Genomic DNA, 20,644 nt, shown 5'->3' on the forward strand with positions numbered 1-20,644 from the left:
GTAAAGAACCCCAACCAGCTGAGGTTCTGAGCAAGGCAAGTGTCTTAGTCCATTCAGGCTGCTGTAACAGAATATGATAGGATGGGTGGCTTATAAACAACAGAAATTTATTTTTCACAGATTTAGAGGCTAAGAATAAGAAGTTCAAGATCAAGGTATCCCCAGATCCAGTGTCTGGTGAGGAACTGGCTACCTGCTTCATAATGAAGGATCTTTTCTCTAGAGTTTACACATGACATAAGAGGGAAGAGAGCTTTCTGGGTTCTCTTTTATAAGGGCACCAATCCCATTCACGAGGGTCCCATACTCATGACCTAATTACCTTCCAAAAGCCCCACTTCCTAATACTACCACACTGGGCACTAGGTTTCAACATATAAATATATAATTGTGGGGGGGGGCACACAGGCAAATATTCAGTCCATAGCAACAGATAAATTTTGGTGGGGGAGGCGGAAGGGGGGAGACACACACACAAATATTCAGTCTATAGCAGCAGGGGAAAGAAGAAACGAGTTGTGCAAGAAAGCCATAGATATCAATTCTAGAACTCTTCTGACCAATAGATAAATGAGGGCTGTAGTAGCTCTGCATACTTCCTATTTGCTTGTTATGCCATTGCACACAAGTTTTTTGCTTTTGTTTTTGTTTTTTTAAGATTTTTATTTATTTGAGGGGTGCCTTGGTGGCTCAGTCGTTAAGCATCTGCCTTCGGCTCAGGTCATGATCTCAGGGTCCTGGGATCGAGCCCCACATCGGGCTCCCTGCTCAGCGGGAAGCCTGCTTCTCCCTCTGCCACTCCCCCTGCTTGTGTTCCCTCTCTCACTGTCTCATAAATAAATAAAATCTTAAAAAAAAAAAAAGATTTTTAATTATTTGAGAGACAGCATGAGGGAGTGTGTGTGAGCACACGAGTACACACAAGCAGGGGAGAGGGACAGAAGAAGAGGGAGAAGCAGACTCCCCGCTGAGCAGGGAGCCCAATGCGGGGCTCGATCCCAGGACCCTGAGATCATGAACTGAGACGAAGGCAGACGCTTAACCAACGGAGCCACCCAGGCGCCCCTGCACACGAGTTTAAATGTATGTAGAAGAGTTAACCAAATAGGAAGCTAAGTTAGTCAAATAGGAAGACTACGGCTGGTTATAGATGTATTGCCTCTTAGCACCAAATTCACCCTTTTAGACTACTCTGTAAAAATGGATCTGGGCCCTTTAAATATTTTTTCCTGTGCCAGGTAGCAGTGACTTTTTGTCAAAAGGCCACTAGAGAGAAACAAGAGAAAAGGGTCTGCTTCCTGGTGCTAGTGTGCTCCCTTGGTAGCCTTTTACAGAATGTGCCGCTCCTCCAGCCCCAGACTCCTACTTCCTCTGGTGCCTGCCTCTTGTAGTGCACTGGCCACCAGTTTCCCGGCATTTCCCCCACCCTCTCCAATGGATTTACAGCAAATCGCGTCTGGCTCCTAAAGAATGTACAACTTCCTCAGCACCAGATTCAATGTGCTCAATGTCTCCAGCGTCTGCCGGACATAGTGGCCATCAGCTTCCTCTGGTACTCCCATACCAAGGTGATTTTGTGGCAGAGAGACACATTCCCTGAATAGCTTTCTTGGGCTTCCTAGAAGGCAGATTTCCAGCAAGTTCAAAAAGACTGATTTTCAGCAGCACAGAGTGCCAAAAATGACTTCTCCACAATTCTGTGCCTTCTCCAACAGGGTCTGGATCTCAGCCCTGGGAGGGGGTGAACTCCTTCTTCCTTGGAAACTCTATCTTAGCCTTGGGGTTAACGTCTGCTCCTTGTTTCTGTTTTATGCTTATATTCTTTAGAGCTCTCTTTACTTCTTACTAGACAATCCCTCATCACTGTAATCTCCAGTTAGAATTAATCATTCTTTGTATTAAACATTCCCACATACTACTATGTGGTTTCTCTCTTCTGACTAGACCCAGACTGATACTAAAAGGAACCAAGGATTCTAGATCTGGGGCAAGGAGGTAACAAGGTATTAGTCCTCTTCTTGTGTTAGGAAGGAGAGAAATGCTCCAGTGGCCAAAGTTATAATATTTTAAGCATCAAAAGAAAGATTTTAGTTGAGACCCTGAATCAATGAAAACCCATGAGCCGTAACACTCCATAAAGAGATGTCAGAAAAAAAAACAGTAACACTTGAGGCAGGTTTAAAACAAAACCTTATTTTGCAAACAGGAAATTAAAAAGGAATTTAAGATTTATAGTGCTTTTCTAGTAGAAGAATGCCAGAATACTCACAAGAAAGGCAACTAATACATACACAGAAAGAATGACAGAATTATTAAAATATTATTTTGCAAACCACAATGAAAATTTTTTTTTAAAGATTTTATTTATTTATTTGACAGAGAGAGACACAGTGAGAGAGGGAACACAAGCAGGGGGAGTAGAAGAGGGAGAAGCAGGCTTCCCACAGAGCAGGGAGCCGGATGCGGGACTCGATGCCAGGATCCTGGGATCATGACCTAAGCCGAAGGCAGATGCTTAACGACTGAGCCACCCAGGTGCCCCCCAGTGAAATTATTAAGACAATGATTACCAACTAGAATTTTAAATCTTTAGGCAAAGGTTGATACGGAATTTAACATTTTCTGTTTTATGAACTACCATCATACAAATTGCATTATAAGGAGGAAAACAAACTTTATAAATGGAAGAATCAAACTGTCATCATCCTAATCTAGTCAACCCTAACATCACTAATGGAAGGTCACCAAAAAGTATTTCTCTTCTGATAAGATGACACATGAAGTATCTATGATGTATTCCAGTCAATAATGTTTAACCTTTTAGGGCATCTGGGTGGCTCAGTTGATTTAAGTGTCCGACTCTTGATTTTGGCTCAGGTCACAATCTCAGGGTTGTGAAATCAAGCCTTATGTCAGGTTCTGCACTGGGCATGGAGCCTGCTTTAAGATTCTCTCTCTCCCTCTCTGTCGCCCCCCCTTAAAAATAAATAAATAAAAATTTTAAAATCTTTAACCTTTTAAAATCAATCATTAAGTCTTTCTTTCTCAACCAGGGTTCTGGGAAGAATTAAGTCTTACAGAAAATTATTTGGGTGACTATTTTCTCCATTATCCTAAGGACAGTATACTTGTACCATTATTAATGCATAGGAGAGAATTTGTTCCATACAATGGATGCCTTAGGGCATTAAGGCTTAATTCTCTAGAGGAATCCCTAGTGAGAAAGGCTGTTTTAGATACAACTTCCAATTAAAGGAAATACAGAGAACAGAAAAACAAACTAAATGAAACAAAGACAAAGCAACCAGAAAATCCAAAAGGCAAGACAGTCTATAAAATAACTGGTCCAATCTCATCTCAATCAGTGTCATTTTGAAAAGAAGGGGAAGAGGGACTGTGATTAGGAATCATAATAAACTGGGGGGCCTGGGTGGCTCAGTCAGTTAAGCGTCTGCCTTCGGCTCAGGTCATGATCCCAGGGTCCTAGGATCGAGCCCTGCATCGGGCTCCCTGCTCAGCAGGGAGCCTGCTTCTCTCTTTCCCTCTGCCTGCCGTTCTGCCTGTTTGTGTACTTGCTCTCTCTCTGTCAAATAAATAAAATCTTTAGGGGAAAAAAAAAAAAGGAATCATAATAAACTGATACAAGACATGGTTCTAGACTGGATACTGATTTGGAAAAATGCTGTAAAGGGTATTTTAGGATGAACTTGGGGAATGTAAAGATGGTCTGGGTACTTATTAGATGATATAAAAATTTACTGAAATGGAAAGAGGAAGCTGGATGACTGAAAAAGCAGGCTATAGGATGATAGGTAAAATATAATCTCATTTGTATTTAAAAAATTTGTCATACGTTCATAGAGGATATGTACTAAAGGGTTAACAGTGTGATCTCCAGATGGTTTGAATATAATTTGTATTTTCTAATTCTCAATAGTACTATTTCTTTAAAATAAATGGTAAGTTGAAAAATGCATATAAAAGAATAATTTTCCAGTGAATTTCTAACACCGATCTGAACACAATTTTAAGTAAAAAATTTCTTTTTCAAATAAAAAGTTCTGGGGCGCCTGGGTGGCCCAGTCATTAAGTGTCTGCCTTCGGCTCAGGTCATGATCCCAGGGTCCTGGGATTGAGCCCCACATTGGGCTCTCTGCTCAGAGGGAAGCCTGCTTCTCCCTCTCCCACTCCCCCTGCTTGTGTTCCCTCTCTCACTGTCTCTCTGTCTCTCTGTCAAGATAAATAAATAAAATCTTAAAAAAAAAAAACAAAAAAACCCCCCAACTCTCAAGCAACTATCATCTTTAAATAAAAATTAAAAAAAAAAAAAAAGTTCTATGATATTGCAAAAGTACTCAAACAATTCCCTGAAAAATAATCTATAACCACATTATTGAAAAAATTGATCTAGACTAGACTATAAAGACCTACAAATGAGATGTGGTGGCTATATAATTTAATACCATCAAGTTCAAGAACCAGCAAATACTTTCTTTAAAGGGCCAAAGAGTAAATACTTTAGATTTTACAGACTATATGTGGTCTCTGTGAAAATTATTCAACTCTGCCATTTCAGCTCAAAATTATGGACGTACACAATACATAACTGAATGGGCATGACTATTTACAGTAAAACTCTATTTACAAGAATAGGTGACTAGTTCATAGGCCATAAATTTACCCATCACTGGTCTACAGCATTAAAATGTCTACCTATGGGACGCCTGGGTGGCTCAGTTGGTTAAGCGACTGCCTTCAGCTCAGGTCATGATCCTGGAGTCCCGGAATCGAGTCCCGCATCGGGCTCCCTGCTCAGCAGGGAGTCTGCTTCTCCCTCTGACCCTCATGATCTCTCTATCTCATTGTCTCTCTCAAAAATAAATAAAATCTTTAAAATAAAATAAAATAAAATAAAATGTCTACCTAGTCAAAAAGGACCTAATCACATTTAACTCTTTTTAAAAAGATGGTGTAGTATTACCTAATCTATAATTGTGATATTGCCCAAAGGTCAATTAAAGTCCTGAACCACCTCCCTATCAAATCTCAACTGATCCTTAAGTAAATTTATACATTAGCATGATCCTTTGTCAAGAGCCAACAGTTTGTACCATGAAGTAGTAGAAAAGCAAGGGATGTGTAATCACAAAGCCTGAGTTCAAATTCTGAACTAGCAGCTGTATAAGTCTCAAACCTGTATATAGCATTCATAAAATGGAAATAACATCACCCTCACAGTGTTACTTACAAGCTCAAAAAGTATAGTTTCTGAATATGAAAGTATTTAATTGTAAAGTGTTCTATAAATGTCACAGTATTATCATTGCCAATTCTTGCAAAGAAATCGTATTTCACAATAATGCAATTGAATTAAAAAATAACCACCATGGCTTTATGCCCCTACAAAACAACTTAGTATTTCACACTTACTCACCAACAGAGATACCACTGTACTAGAGTAGAAGGCCAAATCTTCTATAATTTCTGTGCGCCGGTTAGCCCCAATTCGTAAGGAACGACTATGTACTTCTTCAGGTAACACTGTAAGGATCTCCAGCAGGAAAGGCAGAGAAGTTACATCATTGCTATATCTGTAAAAGGAAAGGGGAGAGATTAAAGTTACTCAGTCAGAAAATACACAATCGCAAGATAACAACAGGCTTCAGAATAACCTATAACAACAAAAGCAGCATTCTCTCTACTGTTAAAATGGAGGAAAAAACAGATAAAAATTTTTGGAAAGGTATCTGGAAATCAAAATTTCAACTTGCATCATCTGTGACCCAGCAACTCCACTTCCAGAAATTTCTCTCAGAAAATCTCACATACATATGCAAAGTATATAAATATATGCACTGCAAAACTTTTTCATAATAGCAAAAATATTGGGAAAATATAAAGGTCCTCATTATTAGAATAAAAAAGGTTACAGACAGTTATACAATGGAATATACATAGCCATTATAGTGAATGAAATATCTATGTCCTAACATGAAAAGATGTCCACAACATACTATAAAAAAAGTATATGAAATATATTACATATGAGTGAACAAATACATAGATATATTAGAATATATACGCACTTATTTATTTTAAAATGCTTAAAGTCTGGAGGGCTATATAGTCAACCATTAATAGTGGTTACTTATGAAATACCGAAATAGGGAGAGAGAAAGCCTTTTACTTTGAAAGCTTCCACACTATTAGAATTTTTTCAAGGAACATGTGTTAATTTTCTTAATGAAAATTTTCTTAAAAAAAAACTATCCATGGCGCCTGGGTGGCTCAGTCGTTAATCGGCTGCCTTCGGCTCAGGTCATGATCCCAGAGTCCTGGGATTGAGCCCCGCATTGGGCTCCCTGCTTCTCCCTCTCCCACTCCCCCTGCTTGTGCTCTCTCTCACTGTGTCTCTGTCTGTCAAATAAATAAATAAAATCTTAAAAAAAAACAAAAACAAAAAACAACTATCCATATAAAGGCTTTAATGACACATTGTAGTTGGATTAGGTAAAAAGGACATCCACTTTGCTCAAAAATAATATCCTAACCAAATGCCAAAATGCAAACAAATATCAAGATTATCCGGCCAAGACCATGAGGAAATGCTTTTATTCAAAGTAGCAGGCTCCGTGTATCTAAAAATCATACTGTCCCTTTGACAGATATGAAATAAACCCCAATTAGTAAGAACTTTTACTCATAATGACTTCTCATTTAATATAATCTTAAACATTCTGACATGTTTTTATAGAACTGCTGACATGTCAGTTAGTGGGAGTGACCCACAAGACAATGAAAGACTTCGCTGCAGTTAATTCAAGGAACATGTGTGTATAAATTATGAAGGCCTTTTATGTTCCACATGACACACTTCTGTAATATTTAAATTTTAAATGATTTTCTTTTAATCTAATAAAAGTTAGTAATAATCCTTTGTTAAGTGTTTGGGAAAATATTCCAAATGTCTATCTAATGCGAACAAATTTCTCTTTGTACAAGGTTAATAGTAATTCCAAATGCTAGAATATAGTTAATACAAGTTACTTACTTTTCCACCAATGTTTGTACACATCCCTTCCAGGAAGGCATCTGTAGGGCAAGGTCTGCTATTGCTAAAGCCAGCTGAATAAGAAGAGATTAAATAAATGAATAGAACAGATGAACAGAAACAGGGTTATCATCAATATTAATTGGAAAGCAAAGAAACTAAACTTCTTTATCCAAACAATGTGACAACAAAGACTGACACCCCACCCACCCACCTCTCCTCACCTCCACAACTACACATATAATATAAACTCTTCCGGGCTAGCTACAAATTGCTAGGATTTAAAAGTTAACCTCTAAAAATGAAAAAACAAAACCAAAAAACAACAAAAAGAAATCAGAAAGAACAGACTATAGATTTTCCTCAGAATATATCAATACTTACTTTTATTTGGCAATACCATAGAACTTCATGGACAGATAAATTATACTGTGCCAAAAGGCCAAAGCTACTGACAAAGTCAGCCCTTGACTCACTCCTCAAGTAATGGAATGCCATTTCCCTTCTCTTTCCATTTCTCATCTTGAAGCCTTATGCAAAAGCCTCCTTCCTCTTCAAGGGCACTTCTATGCCAGGCAGAGAACACACATGAGTATGTATTCACTGAAGCTTCCAGTTTTCCTTTCTAATGTATTTACCAGTCTAAGGTGGAAGGGCCAGATGCTTCACTGTTTCATTCGTAAGACTTTTACTAGCCAACTGGTCCAGAAACGATTTTTTTAAAAGCAAGTAGGCAAACCTCTGACCCAGAACAGAAGAATATACAATATTTTTATCATCTGCAATTTTAACGGGGGGGGGGGGGGGGGGCGCCACATATGCCTGCCTGTGAAAACCTATACTCATCTCCCCCACTTCTGGTATTTAAAATGGTTTGAAATCAAATAAACTCTAATATTAACATAGAAGATTTTCACTTTCTATCCACTTAAGAATATACCATTAAGTCCATAATAAAGTTAACATTATTTCACATGGCCTAGCAATGTCAATCAAAATCTGATAAATCCTAATGGCCTTACAAATTTCCCTAATGAGAAGCACAGGATTTACCTGCGTTACAATGACAGGTGACAAGTCTTTCAAGTTCTGGATATGGGTTAGTAATGAGTCCCGTAAAGAGGCATGAGAGTCTGTGGGGAGCTCATAAAATGAGGTCTGAATTTTCATTTTCATGGTCTGTGCAGCAAAGTAGCATGATTCCACATCCTGTCGGATCTGTAACAATTGGTCTGAAATCTCCCATGCATGAACCTGAAAGCAGATCAGACAAAAATGTCTTAAAGGATATTGTACTAAGTAATTTTAATGTTACACCTCAATACATATAAAGACATATGTAGACCAATATAATAAAAACATGACAAGCTAAATTACCCCCTAATTTAGCCAATACCTCAAACTATATATTTATAGGCCCTGTTCAACAAAAGTATTACCTAAGTCCTTCTGACTCATTCTAGGAAGCCATGAGAGTTATCAATCAGATCAATAGGTCTAATCTTGCTGATCAGAATCATTATTGTGTAGGGGGGAGAGTAGGAAGAAAAAAGTCCCAAAAGCTCCTACTAAAACTAAAATGTCACTGTACAACTTCCAACCCTATCTGTTTAGATGTTTCCTTTCCACTTTAATAAGCTTTTGTTCACTTTGAGAATTGAATCTGATAACCATTTTAATATATCTATAAATAGGTCTCAGTAGACCTACATTTCAATCTTTAGTTCCTTTTAGCAGAAAAAAAATCTCACCCTAAATGAATATTTCACATACTTCTATTATTTTCTAATGTATTTATGTTTGGCAAAGTGCTATATATACATACTACTAAAATCATTTTCACAGGAGAAAATAAATGTATTTATGGAAATAATAATGGAATGAAAGCATAGGATTTGGTCTCTAATGGCTAGTCACAGTTATAAAAGAGTTCTATTTTGAAAGATAACTTTGGGAACAAAGTTGTACAGTACAGAGTAGGCAACTAATTAACAACTGATTAATTTTAATCCAATTCTACCAAACTGCCTCTTCTTGGGAGAAGGCTAAAGTAGGTTGGCAATAATGAACTGAAAAAAAATTTTCAATCTCAATTCAGCAGAAGCAATTGTGGAAGGAGATCACATAGATTCACCTAGTTAATTTCTTATAAAGCTGGAGCACTTCACAAGTAATACATAATGATTCTTCAAGATCTTTCCAAAGATAAACAGGATTCAATAAAGAGAAACAGGCAGAATAAATGGCCTGTACAAGTTCCCAAAGTAAACTGAAAACAGAGACACTGAAGTTCATTAGAGGTTAATTAACATAAAACTTAGCTTTCAATCAAATAAGATGGTGGAAAATAAGCATAAAACATTATGTCACACAAAAAATCTTCCAGCCACGTAAGTTTTTAGCTATTTGGTATCTAACCAGTAACTCAAGCACATCTGTAGTTTAATATGCCATCAAAATATATTTTTCTCAAACTGATACTTTATAATCTAGTTTATTGGCTTTTAAAAAAATATATATTTTATTTATTTGAGAGAGAGAGAGAGAGAGCACAGAGGGAGAGGGAGAAGCAGACTCCCCTGCTGAGCAGGAAGCCCTATGCGGGACTCAATCCCAGGACCCTGAGATCATGATCTGAGCCAAAGGCAGACGCTTAACAACTGAGCCACCCAGGAGCCCCTGGCTTTTGTTTTTTTTAAGTAAGCTCTGTACCCAATGTGGGGTTTGAACTCATGACCCTGAGATCACAAGTCGCATGCTCTACCAACTGAGCCAGCCAGGCTCCCCTCCAACTGTTATTTTAAAAAAATAATAGCAAAAAGATTCTATGAAACCTTGGAATCTCCATAAATGCCCTCATAAAAACACAGCAGTTAAAGAGCAAAACTAAAGCACTATGGGCATTTACAACAAAACCAGGTATTATCTTGTTATGTCTAAGAACCCCAAAATATAAGTGGTTGGGGACAAACCAGTGACATCTGTAAGACCTGTGTAGTTTCAGCTTCAGTAAAAGCAGAAGCAGAGAAAAATAACAGGGTATCTAATGGATATAAGGCAAGAGGAACACCAAAAGAACCAAAAAGTATTCAATGGAAAGAACAGAGAGACAATTTGAGGACTGAAAATAGAAGAGGTTTTGTCCGATCTGAAAGCAGGTGAGTAGAAGAGGTGAGTGGAAGAGGCCTACATAATATCTAAGGAGATGGTACAGTCTAGCTTCTATAAATTCTTGAAATGGAAGGACAGGACTCAAAACTGAAGATAGAATGCTGTGAACAGAATCAATATTATATAGGATAAGTAAAATAGAGACAAAAGAAGAAAAGGAGAAGGTAACAAAACTAGGAAATCTTAGAAATCAAATCACATTTGTAAATACTATCAGAAAACAACAGAAAAGGAAGCTCTTTGAAGATGAAAATACTACCCTTAGCCATGCCTCCAAAAGTTCAGAAAGACTAATTTCATAAAAAAATAAGCAACTGAAGCCAAATGCCATATATAGATACAGGGGGAAAAAGAAAATAATGAACAGAATAACATCTCTACAAGGAAAGCAGGCCAGAAAAACATTTTAAAAACTAGTCTACCAGAAAAACACAGAGATATTGGCTATCCATCTAAATAAATTGGACACAATAACATTAAACAATTGCTGAATCTAAAACAACAACAAAACCCAGTCTAAAGTCCAAAGAACATAGAAGCCAACCTGAAAGAGCTCAATGGCCAAAGATAAAAAACCTAGTGTAAGAAAATGGATTATGATAGTATTGGATTATAAACTCAAAAATAAAGCAAATGCCATGAGTCCATACTGATGCGAACAATGACCAAATAAATAAGTGCGAAGTTATTTGTAAGATATAAAACATCATTTTTACAGAAGAATGCTTAGTTAATAAAGGTAAGAAGGAATGAGAAAAATAGACAATTACTATTTCAACACCACAGTAATAATTGCTATAGGCAATATTCATGAATAGGGGATAAAATTAGTGGGTGAGCTTTAAAAAGAAACAGGGGGGTGCCTGGGTGGCTCTGTTGTTAAGTCTGCCTTTGGCTCAGGTCATGATCCCAGGGTCCTGGGATCGAGCCCGCATCATCGTGCTCCCTGCTCAGCGGGAAGCCTACTTCTCCCTCTCCCACTCCCCCTGCGTGTGTTCCCTCACTCGCTGTGTTTCTCTCTGTCAAATAAATAAATAAATAAAATCTTAAAAAAAAAAACCAAAAAAAACAAACCTCAGAGTTCTCTACTGGAGAGACAATGTAAAGAGACCTAAGACTACATGGAAAGCAAGAGGAGCCCGGATAAGTCCAGCCTTCCAGCCATTTCTATCAGTGTCAGTCATGAAAATGAAGCCATCTTAGAACCTCTAGACCAGCCCATCCACCAAACTTCATGGAGCAGAATTAGAATCCACAGAGTCCTGCTCAAATTTGTGACCTACAAAATTGTGAGATACAATGAAGTGATTTTTGTTTTTGTTTTTAAAAAAATTTTTTAAGTAGGCTCCATGCTCAATGTGGGGCTTGAACTCACAATCTTGAGATCAAGAGTCGCATGCTCTACTGACTGAGCCAGCTGAGTACCCCCAAAACAATTTTTGTTTTAAGGTAATTTGTTTCACAGATCATGAGAACCAACCAACCAAATATTATGTGCATCCTGACAAAAGAACAGGGTACCACAATGACAAGAGGATCAAACTTGTGTCTCATCAAACCTTTGGATGCAGCTGGCAATTTGCAGGAAAAAGAACAAACTAAACCCAAAGCTAGCACAAGGAAGAAAATAACAAAAATTGGAGCAAAGATAAATAAAATAGAGAACAGAAAAACAAAGATTTGATTCTTTGAAAAGATAAAAAAAAAAAAAAGCCAAACCTTTAGCTATATTAACCAAGAAAGAAATGAAAGTGAGGACTTACTATCAATTTTACAGAATAAAAAAAGATTATAAGAAACACTATGAACAACAGTATACCAACAAATTGGATACTGTAGATAAAATGGGCAGACAGAAACATACAATGTACCAAGACTGAATCAAGAAGAAATAGAAAATCTAAATAGACTATATTGCTATAACTAGTAAAAATATTGAATCAAAACCTCCCAATAAAGAAAAGCCCAGGACCAGATGGCTTTACTGGTGTTTTCTACCAAACATTTAAAGACCAATTTTTTCTCAAACTCTTCCAAAAAACTGAAGAGGAGGAGAGATGCTTCCTAATTTATTCTATGAAACCAAAACTACTCTGATACCAAAGCCAAAGACACAAGAAAACTTCAGACCAATTTAAATATTGATGAAAAAACCCCTCAATAACATGCTAGCAAACCGAATTCAACAGTACATTAAAGGATTATACACCATGACCAAGACAGATTTATTCATGGAATGCAAGGGTGGTTCAACATAAAAAAATGTAAAAGTGTAATATACCATATGTTAAAAGAATGAAGGAGAAAAAAAGACTAACATTTCAATTGATGCAAAAAAGCATTTGGCAAAATGTAACGCCCTTTCATGACACTCAACAAACTAGGAAAAGAAGAAAAGTATCTCAACATAAAAAAGACCATACATGAAAAACCCACAATGAACATCTTACTCAATGGTCACTGGCAGGTTTTCAAAACTCTAAGATCAGCAACAAGACAAGGATGCCCACTTTTGCCACTTAAATTCAACACAGCATTGGAAGTTCTTATTGGAAGTTCCAGCCAAAGCAATTAAGCAAGAAAAAGAAAAGGCATTCAAATTGGACAGGAAGGGGTAAAATGATGGTTACTTACATATGACATGATCTTATATGTAGAAAACCCTAAAGATTCCCAAAAAACCTATTAGAACTAATAGATGAATTCAGGAAAGTTGCAAAATACAAAATCAACACCCCAAATCAGTTTTTATATATTAAACATGAACAGTTTTTATACATTAACAATGAACAATTTGAAAAGGAAATTAAGAAAACAATTGCATTTATAATAGCATCAAAAAAAGAACAGAATCTACTCAGGAATAAAGTAAGGAAGCAAAAAGACTTAAACTACACAACATGGGGCACCTGGGTGGCTCAGATAGTTAAGTGTTAACCGTCTGAGCCTCAAAAAATTAAAAATAAAATTACCGTGTGATCCAGCATTCTGCTTCTGAGTATATGCCCAAAACAATGGAAAGTAGGGACTCAGATATTGATATACACCAATGTTCATAGCAGCATATTTCAAAATAGCCAAAGGTTGAAAACAACTCAAATGCTAACTGAAAGATGAATGGATAAACAAAATGTGGTATACACATACAATGATTATTATTCAGCCTTAAGAAGTACCATTACATGCTATAACATGGATGAACCTTGAGGACATTTTGCTAAGTGAAATAAACCAGACACAAAAGGACAAATACTGCATGATTCTACTAATATGAAGTACCAAGAGTAGTCAGATTCATAGAGACAAAGTTAGAATTTTGATTGCCAGGCACTGAAGGGAGAGGATAATGGGGAGAGTTACTGTTTGATGGGTACAGTTTCAGTTGAAGATGAAAAGTTCTGGAGATGCACTGTGGTAATGGTGGTACATTTGGGGCGCCTGGGTGGCTCAGTCATTAAGCATCTGCCTTCGGCTCAGGTCGTGATCCCAGGGTCCTGGGATTGAGCCCCGCGTTGGGCTCCCTGCTCCGAGGGAAGCCTGCTTCTCCCTCTCCCACTCCCCCTGCTTGTGTTCCCTCTCTCGCTGTCTCTCTCTCCCTGTCATAAAAAAAAAAAAAAAGTAATGGTGGTACATTAATGTGAATGTATTTAATGCCACTAAATGTACACTTTAAAATAGCTAAAATGGGGGTCCCTGGGTGGTGCAGTCGGTTGAGCAACTGATTCTTGGTTTTGGCTCAGGTCATCTCAAGGTCCTGGGATCGAGCCCCACATCAGGCTCCAAGCTCGGCGAGGAGTCTACTAAAGTTTCTCTCCCCTTCTCCTTATGCCCCTCCCCATGCGCACATACGCACACTCTCTCCCTCTCAAATAAATAAATCTTTAAAAATAAATAAGATAAAATAGTTAAAAATGGTAAATTTTATGTTATGTGTATTTTATTACCAAATGGAAGAAAGAAACACAGTTTAGAATCTGCTCAATCTCTTCTTAGATTAAAGGGATTTGGTCCTATTATAAAGACCTGCCAGAAGCAAAAGAAATCATGTCAGGAGGAAAACATCATTTACTATCCCTTCAACTTTTCATAATATATCCAGTATCAAACAAAAGCAAGACTAAATAACAATAACAAAGGGTAAAGAAACAGACAACAGAAAATAATGTACCTAGATAATGGAATGAGGACTAAAACAACTATGATGTCTTAACTGAAGTGACAAAACTTAACATCACCAATAATGGAACAAATTTTTTTTTTTTTTTAAGATTTTATTTATTTGAGAGAGAGATAGAGAGAGCAGGAACATAAGCACGGGGAGAGGGAGAAGAAGGCTTCCCACTGAGCAGGGAGCCCGAAGTGGGGCTCAATCCCAGGACCCTGGGATCATGACCTGAGCTGAAGGCAGATGCTTCATGACTGAGCCACCCAGGCGCCTGGAACAAACAAATCTTTATACTACTCCTGATGTGTTTCACTGGAAACAACAAATTATCAACCGTGTAGTATTCCTCCAAAAAATGTTTTACCTGAATGAAATCAGGAGAAAATGATGAGACAAATCCAAATAGCGGGGCATATTAAAAACAAACATGGGCCTAGATTTGTTTTTTAATGTCACTATCATAAAAGAAAAACAAAAATACCCTGAAGAACTAAAAAGACCAACTACAAGCAATGCATTTCCTTAAATGGATCCTGGATTAGGAAAAATAAAAAATAAAAGCTATTGGGAAATCTGAATATAGGCTGTGTATTAGATAATACCATTATGCCAAAGTTATATTTCTAGAGTAACAATGGTTTTAGTTTAGAAAAATGTCCTTGTTCTTACAAGAAATATGTCAGTGTTTAGGGGTACAGCATTAAAAGGTCTTCAATTTACTTCCAAAAGGTTAAAAAAAAATACACTCAGAAGGACAGAAAGAGAAAGACAGAGAGAAGCAAATGGAACACTGTCAAATTGAGAAGGGTTATCACTGTTCACTCTACAGTTCTTTTAAGTTATGAACTTTTCAAACAGTTGGGAAAAAATTAAGTAGCTGATTAATATATTTAAGGAATTAGAAGACAAACTGGAGAACGTCCATTAAGAAATGTAATCTATAAAAAAGAATCAAATGGAAATTCTAAAACTGAAAAATACAGTAACCAAAATTAATAACCAAATGGAAGGGTTAAAACTGCAAATTAGACAACTGAAGAAAAGATTACTATGCTAGAAACAAATCAAGAGAAAACAACAAGACCGAAGCACAAAATCAAAAGAGACAGAAGGGAAAGAATGGGAAGAATCCGAGTGACATGTGGGACACAATGAAAAACTTTTACATATAACTAAAATCCTAGAAGGAAAAGAAGAAATGGGGCAGAAGCACTACAGATAATGGCTGAGAAATTTCCAAAGTGGTAAAACACACCAACCCACAGACTTAAGAAGCTCTATAAACCCTAAGGACAGAAAAACCAGACCTAGGCACATCATAATAACACTGTCAAGAAGCCAAAAAGGAGGGGCGCCTGGGTGATGCAGTCGGTTAAACGTCCCAACTCTTGGTTTCGGCTCAGGTAATGATCTCCAGGTCATGAGATCGAGCCCTGCACTGGGCTCAGCGCTCAGTGCAGAATCTGGTTAAGACTCTCTCTGTACCCTCACGTGCTCTCTCTCAAATAAATTAGTAAATCTTAAAAAAAAAAAAAAAAGGCCAAAGAGGAAAATCTAAAGGACAGAGAAAAGAAGATATATTATCTTTAAAAGACCAATTAGATTTATAGCTGGCTTGTCAACATTAACAACGGGAACCAGTATCTTCAAAGTACTGAAGGAAAATAACTACCAATCAGTTATTTTATACCAACAAAAAGCCCTTCCAAAATGTAACAAAATAAGACATTTAAGACCCTAAAGAAAGGGGTGCCTGGCTGACTCAGTTGGTAGACCACCTGGTTTTTGATCCTGGGGTTATGAGTTCAAGCCACACACTGGGTCTAGTGCTTGCTTGCTTATTTGCTTGTTCGCTGCTTTGCTTACTTACTTACTAACTAACTAACTAAGATAAATAAACAAAAAAAATTTTAAGTAATAGTAAAAGAGAAGAAGACAGTTTATAACCAACATACCCAAAAAGAAGAAAATACTAAAGGGTGTTCTTCATGGAACAGGAAAATAATTCTGGATGGAAACATGTAAATAGGAAGAAATGAAGAGTAATGGAAAGGTTAAGGATGTGAGTAAATCTTTATGGACGCTGATTATATAAAGTAATATCATCTTGTGGGGTTTAAAACATATGAATAAAAATACCTGAGAGGAGAGACGCCTGGGTGGCTCAACTGGTTAAGTGTCTGCCTTTGGCTCAGGTCATGATCCCAGGGTCCTGGCTGGGATCGAGTCCCACATCAGGCTCCCTGCTCAGTGGGGAACCTGCTTCTCCCTCTGCCTGCCGCTCCCCCTGCTTGTGTGTGTGGGCGTGCCCACGCTCTCTCTCTCTGACAGTAAATAAAATTAAAAAAAAAAAAAAAAAATACCTGAGAGGAGTTCTACATCTATCTAAGATGTAGCAAGTCAGAAAGAACACTGCTTTTGAGTTAACAATAAACAAAAACAAATAAATGACAAAATAACTTCTTAAAATGCATCAGAAAGCTCAGGTCCCAGGGTAACCAAGCAGACTGAAATCTAAAGACAGACTTCCAAGGAGACAGGAGGCAAGTACTGGTTCATCTGTGGCATAACAAATGAGGAAAAGACACAGGGCACAACATAACCAATTAATAAAAATACAGCTAAAATTATGAACAAACTGATAAAGTCTGAGTATGGACTAGCATGAACACGTAAAACCTCTGGGACTCATAGACATAAGGGGAGTTCACAACCACCTACAGGCTCTTCTCCACAGACCTCCCCCAAATACTCAGGACAAAGATCAGAGATAGGGCAAAAGACCAGAGAAAAACTCCTTCGGGTAGGATGATCCTGGACAGGAACCCTCAAGGGCACAGAAAGCACAAAAAGCTGACTAGATCCTCTCCCTTACTGAACAAAAGCCTCAAGCTGCGTGGGGGCAGCAAATCTTGTCACCCTCACGGCACAGGTGAAGACCTATTGCTGTTACAGACCAACAGAAGGGCAAACCACAAGACCTGCCAGATGCAAGGCAAAGCAAGAATGCCATAGGTGAGATCAGGGTCACTGAGAAAGCCCCACCACTGAGAACGCCCCACCACTGAGAACAGCGGCCCTGGAGCTGAGACTATGGTAGACTGGGGCAACAGAGAACATTCCTGTCCTCCACTCCCCCGCACAAATAACCACTAAACACATCATATTCAAACTCCTGAAACACAGAGATAACAAGAAAATATTGGAGGCAGGAATCTTTTTATACTGGCTCTATGACAGCTCAACCGTAGAACTTTGTACTATAATTACTCAGGGCTTCGTTCACCTTTTCTAATAGACTGTGAGCTCTTCAAAGGTAAAGCTCTTCAAAGGTAAAGAACAATTTTAACTACTGTCTACATCTCACAAAATCCTTTGGCCGTAAGAAGTACTTAAATAAAGTATTTATTAAATTACTAAATATGAAGCAAAATGACAAGATACTATCATCTCCTAAGTCTGTAACACCTCTTTGCTTTCCCAATCATGAAAAGCTCATCCTTCTACTACATAGCTAAATACTTAAGGATTGGGAATCAGCTCTAAGAACAGAATCCAAAATGTACTGCGAAAGGGCAAGAGAGAATAAGCAAATCAGTTCTTTACAGATAAAGAAAACAAAGGCCGAGAGGATGAGACATTTTTCATTCAGAATCCTCATTTGTAGAACCTCACATGCCTTGCACAGATGGAGCCTTGGTTCTGTTTTATTTTAAATATAGATTTTGTTTTAGCAATGAGAAGAAGCTCAATAATTTCCTAGCTAAAATCTGAAGATTTAGATTTTTCAGAAAAATTTCAGTGAAAAGAACCTTAAAATCTCCCTAAAACAGGAATCTTCTGGAATGAGCTTACTTTAAAATATTACCAGTATTTCTGAAATAGGAAAAAAGAGAACAGCACTTAACTCCAAGCAACTAAATCACCTATAAAACTTGTATCTTTTAATGCTCATTATGTAATTATCTAGGTTTTTGTTGTTTTGTAACTAAACTAAAAGCTGAATTTCCTAGGACACTTCTAGGAGAAACTGGTCTTCAGAAAATTCCCAAACAGGCAGAACCAAAGGGAAAGAGCTGTCCTCTCATTTTAACCATCCTTATTTATCTTTCTCTTTTTTAAGATTTTATTTATTTATTCATGAGAGACAGAGAGAGAGAGAGGCAGAGGGAGAAGCAGGCTTCCCGTGGAGCAGAGAGCCCGATGCGGGACTCGGTCCCAGGACCCTGGGATCATGACCTGAGCCGAAGGCAGACGCTTAACCATCTGAGCCACCCAGGCGCCCCCATCCTTACTTATCTTGATGCTACCTCACCCACTGGTCAAATGTGCCTCTCTTCTCAAATACTTGTCTTTTAGAGTAAGAATAAAATACAGAGTGATCTCTAAAGAAACCTGGCAAACTTAAATATCACAGCTGCTAAGTAGACTGTCAATGAAAAATTACTTGGGATGATACTGTCAGTACTATATATTAAGGGGTCATAATTTAACACTTTATTTTGAATTCTAGGACGGTTTAAGAATTGTTGACATCCAAAAACAAATAATCTTGTTTTGGTCACTGAATCATAAAGAAAATGCAACTAAATCCTGATACCCTAGACACTACAGTATATTGCTCATTGTACTTCCCCTCTGCTGAGTTGCAGACAGAAGGAAGATAAGGAAGGAAAAGGGATTCTTGACAAGGAGAGAATAAAGCACTTACACTTCATAGGACTTTCTAGCCACAGATGCCAGGTGCTACCCACTGAAATCCAGGCTTGGACTAAGCTCCACATTTCTGAAAGGACCATCTCAACCGAAGCCTGGGGCTCAGAGTCAGCAGGAGGAAGCTGCAGCTCCCACCAGCAGCACATTTCAAAGAGGCTGCAACAAGAGAACATTTTCCATTTAAGCATCTAATTCCAATCTTCCATTTCACAAAGCAGTAGCAGAACAGGCCTTTACATCAGTCTTTTCAAAAGATATTTCCATGACTATGTGATGAATATGAAGCAGGCTATGGCCCAGCAATCCTTTCACTAACATACTCTAAGTCTTTCATTATACTTCACAGCAGATCCTAAAAGTACTTGCCCTTTCTTTTTCTTTAATGGTGCTCTGTTGCTCCAAGACTCACTTCTACACCAACAGTTCTAAAACTGCCGAATCAACCTAAAATCACTGAGCAGGCAGGCTGTCAACAAAGCAAGCACACACCCAGACAGGAGCCTAAGGATTCATTAGCTGCCAAGAATTGGAAGCGGATTAAAGCTGCTAGTTAATCCTACAAAAAACTGCTCAAATTAAGCAGAATTACTTAAAATACTTCACTGAGGACAGAAGAGCTCTGGCAAATAGAAAATGAGGTTCTGGAAATACAAATATTTCAGTGAAATTTGAAAAGTAACATAAAAGTATCAGGTTGCTGTACTTTTTTAAGCATTTCAATTAATGAATGATACATTTATTATATAAAGACTTTTAAAGATTTACAGTATATTGGGGGAAGAGACTAAGACAGAGTAGAGTAAAAAGAATAAAACAAAACCCCCCAAAAAACTATCAGTCCAAGAACAAAAGCTTTAGACATATACCCTATAACAATGTGGTAAAGAGCTAGAAAACGAGAATTTCCCAAATCAAGAAAAAAACTCATTCCCCTGAGACAGATTAAAAAAAAGAGTAAGTCTAATTTACCTGAAACAGAGAAAGTAACTTTTTAATTTGGTCAACTATCTTAAGCCTTTGTATCTAATCTTTCATGACAATTTTACAAATTTAGGATAAACTGCTAGTTCTGTCACGAGTTACTTTCTGATGGTTTTCTTAGAGAAAGAAAATGGTTTGAAGGAATATTAAGAAAAACATAAACTATGGAGCCTAAAAGATAACCATTACTACCTAAAAATGATAGTTTTCAAAATAACTTGTTTTGTAAGATGGCCTGAAATACAGAAACCATGATGAAATGAACTTAGCTAAAACCTTCACCACAGCAGTGATAAGTAAACAATGCCCATCTCCAAAAGCACAGTGTAAATGAAAACCAGTCATAAAAAGCCCCTAGCAGGCTCCCATACCCACAGAATACTCTTGTTGCACATTAAATAACTTTTCTAGAAGCAAAAAGGCTCCTTTATAGAGACAAATTCAGCCAACTTAAACATTTTCACAGCCATCTCCATAATAATTGAATAAATAATTAAAAGAGAGATACTATTTCCCTTATAGGAGGGTAGAGATTCCTAGCTAAAAATAATTCTTTAAAA

General features: G+C 37.5%; 1 protein-coding gene across 3 annotated transcripts in view; it reads right to left on the minus strand.

Annotated features, from left to right (window-relative positions):
- TNPO3 (transportin 3) overlaps positions 1-20,644 on the minus strand; it is a 78,036-nt gene that overhangs the window by 46,638 nt on the left and 10,754 nt on the right. The window contains exons 2-5 of one of the 3 annotated variants that reach the window (XM_035021073.1): positions 19,099-19,259; positions 8,105-8,305; positions 7,052-7,125; positions 5,435-5,591 (exon numbers count right to left, since the gene is read on the minus strand). In XM_035021073.1, coding sequence (XP_034876964.1) covers positions 5,435-5,591; positions 7,052-7,125; positions 8,105-8,227 — 354 coding nt within the window. In that variant the 5' untranslated portion in view covers positions 8,228-8,305; positions 19,099-19,259. Of the gene's footprint in view, positions 1-5,434; positions 5,592-7,051; positions 7,126-8,104; positions 8,306-13,194; positions 13,225-19,098; positions 19,260-20,644 lie in introns of those variants that run through there. The other 2 variants (XM_035021072.1, XM_035021071.1) reach the window with 2 other exon arrangements.

This window comes from Mirounga leonina, unplaced genomic scaffold, assembly GCF_011800145.1.
Source record: "Mirounga leonina isolate KUSES-001 unplaced genomic scaffold, KU_Mleo_1.0 Mir_174, whole genome shotgun sequence".
Lineage (NCBI taxonomy): Eukaryota > Metazoa > Chordata > Mammalia > Carnivora > Phocidae > Mirounga > Mirounga leonina.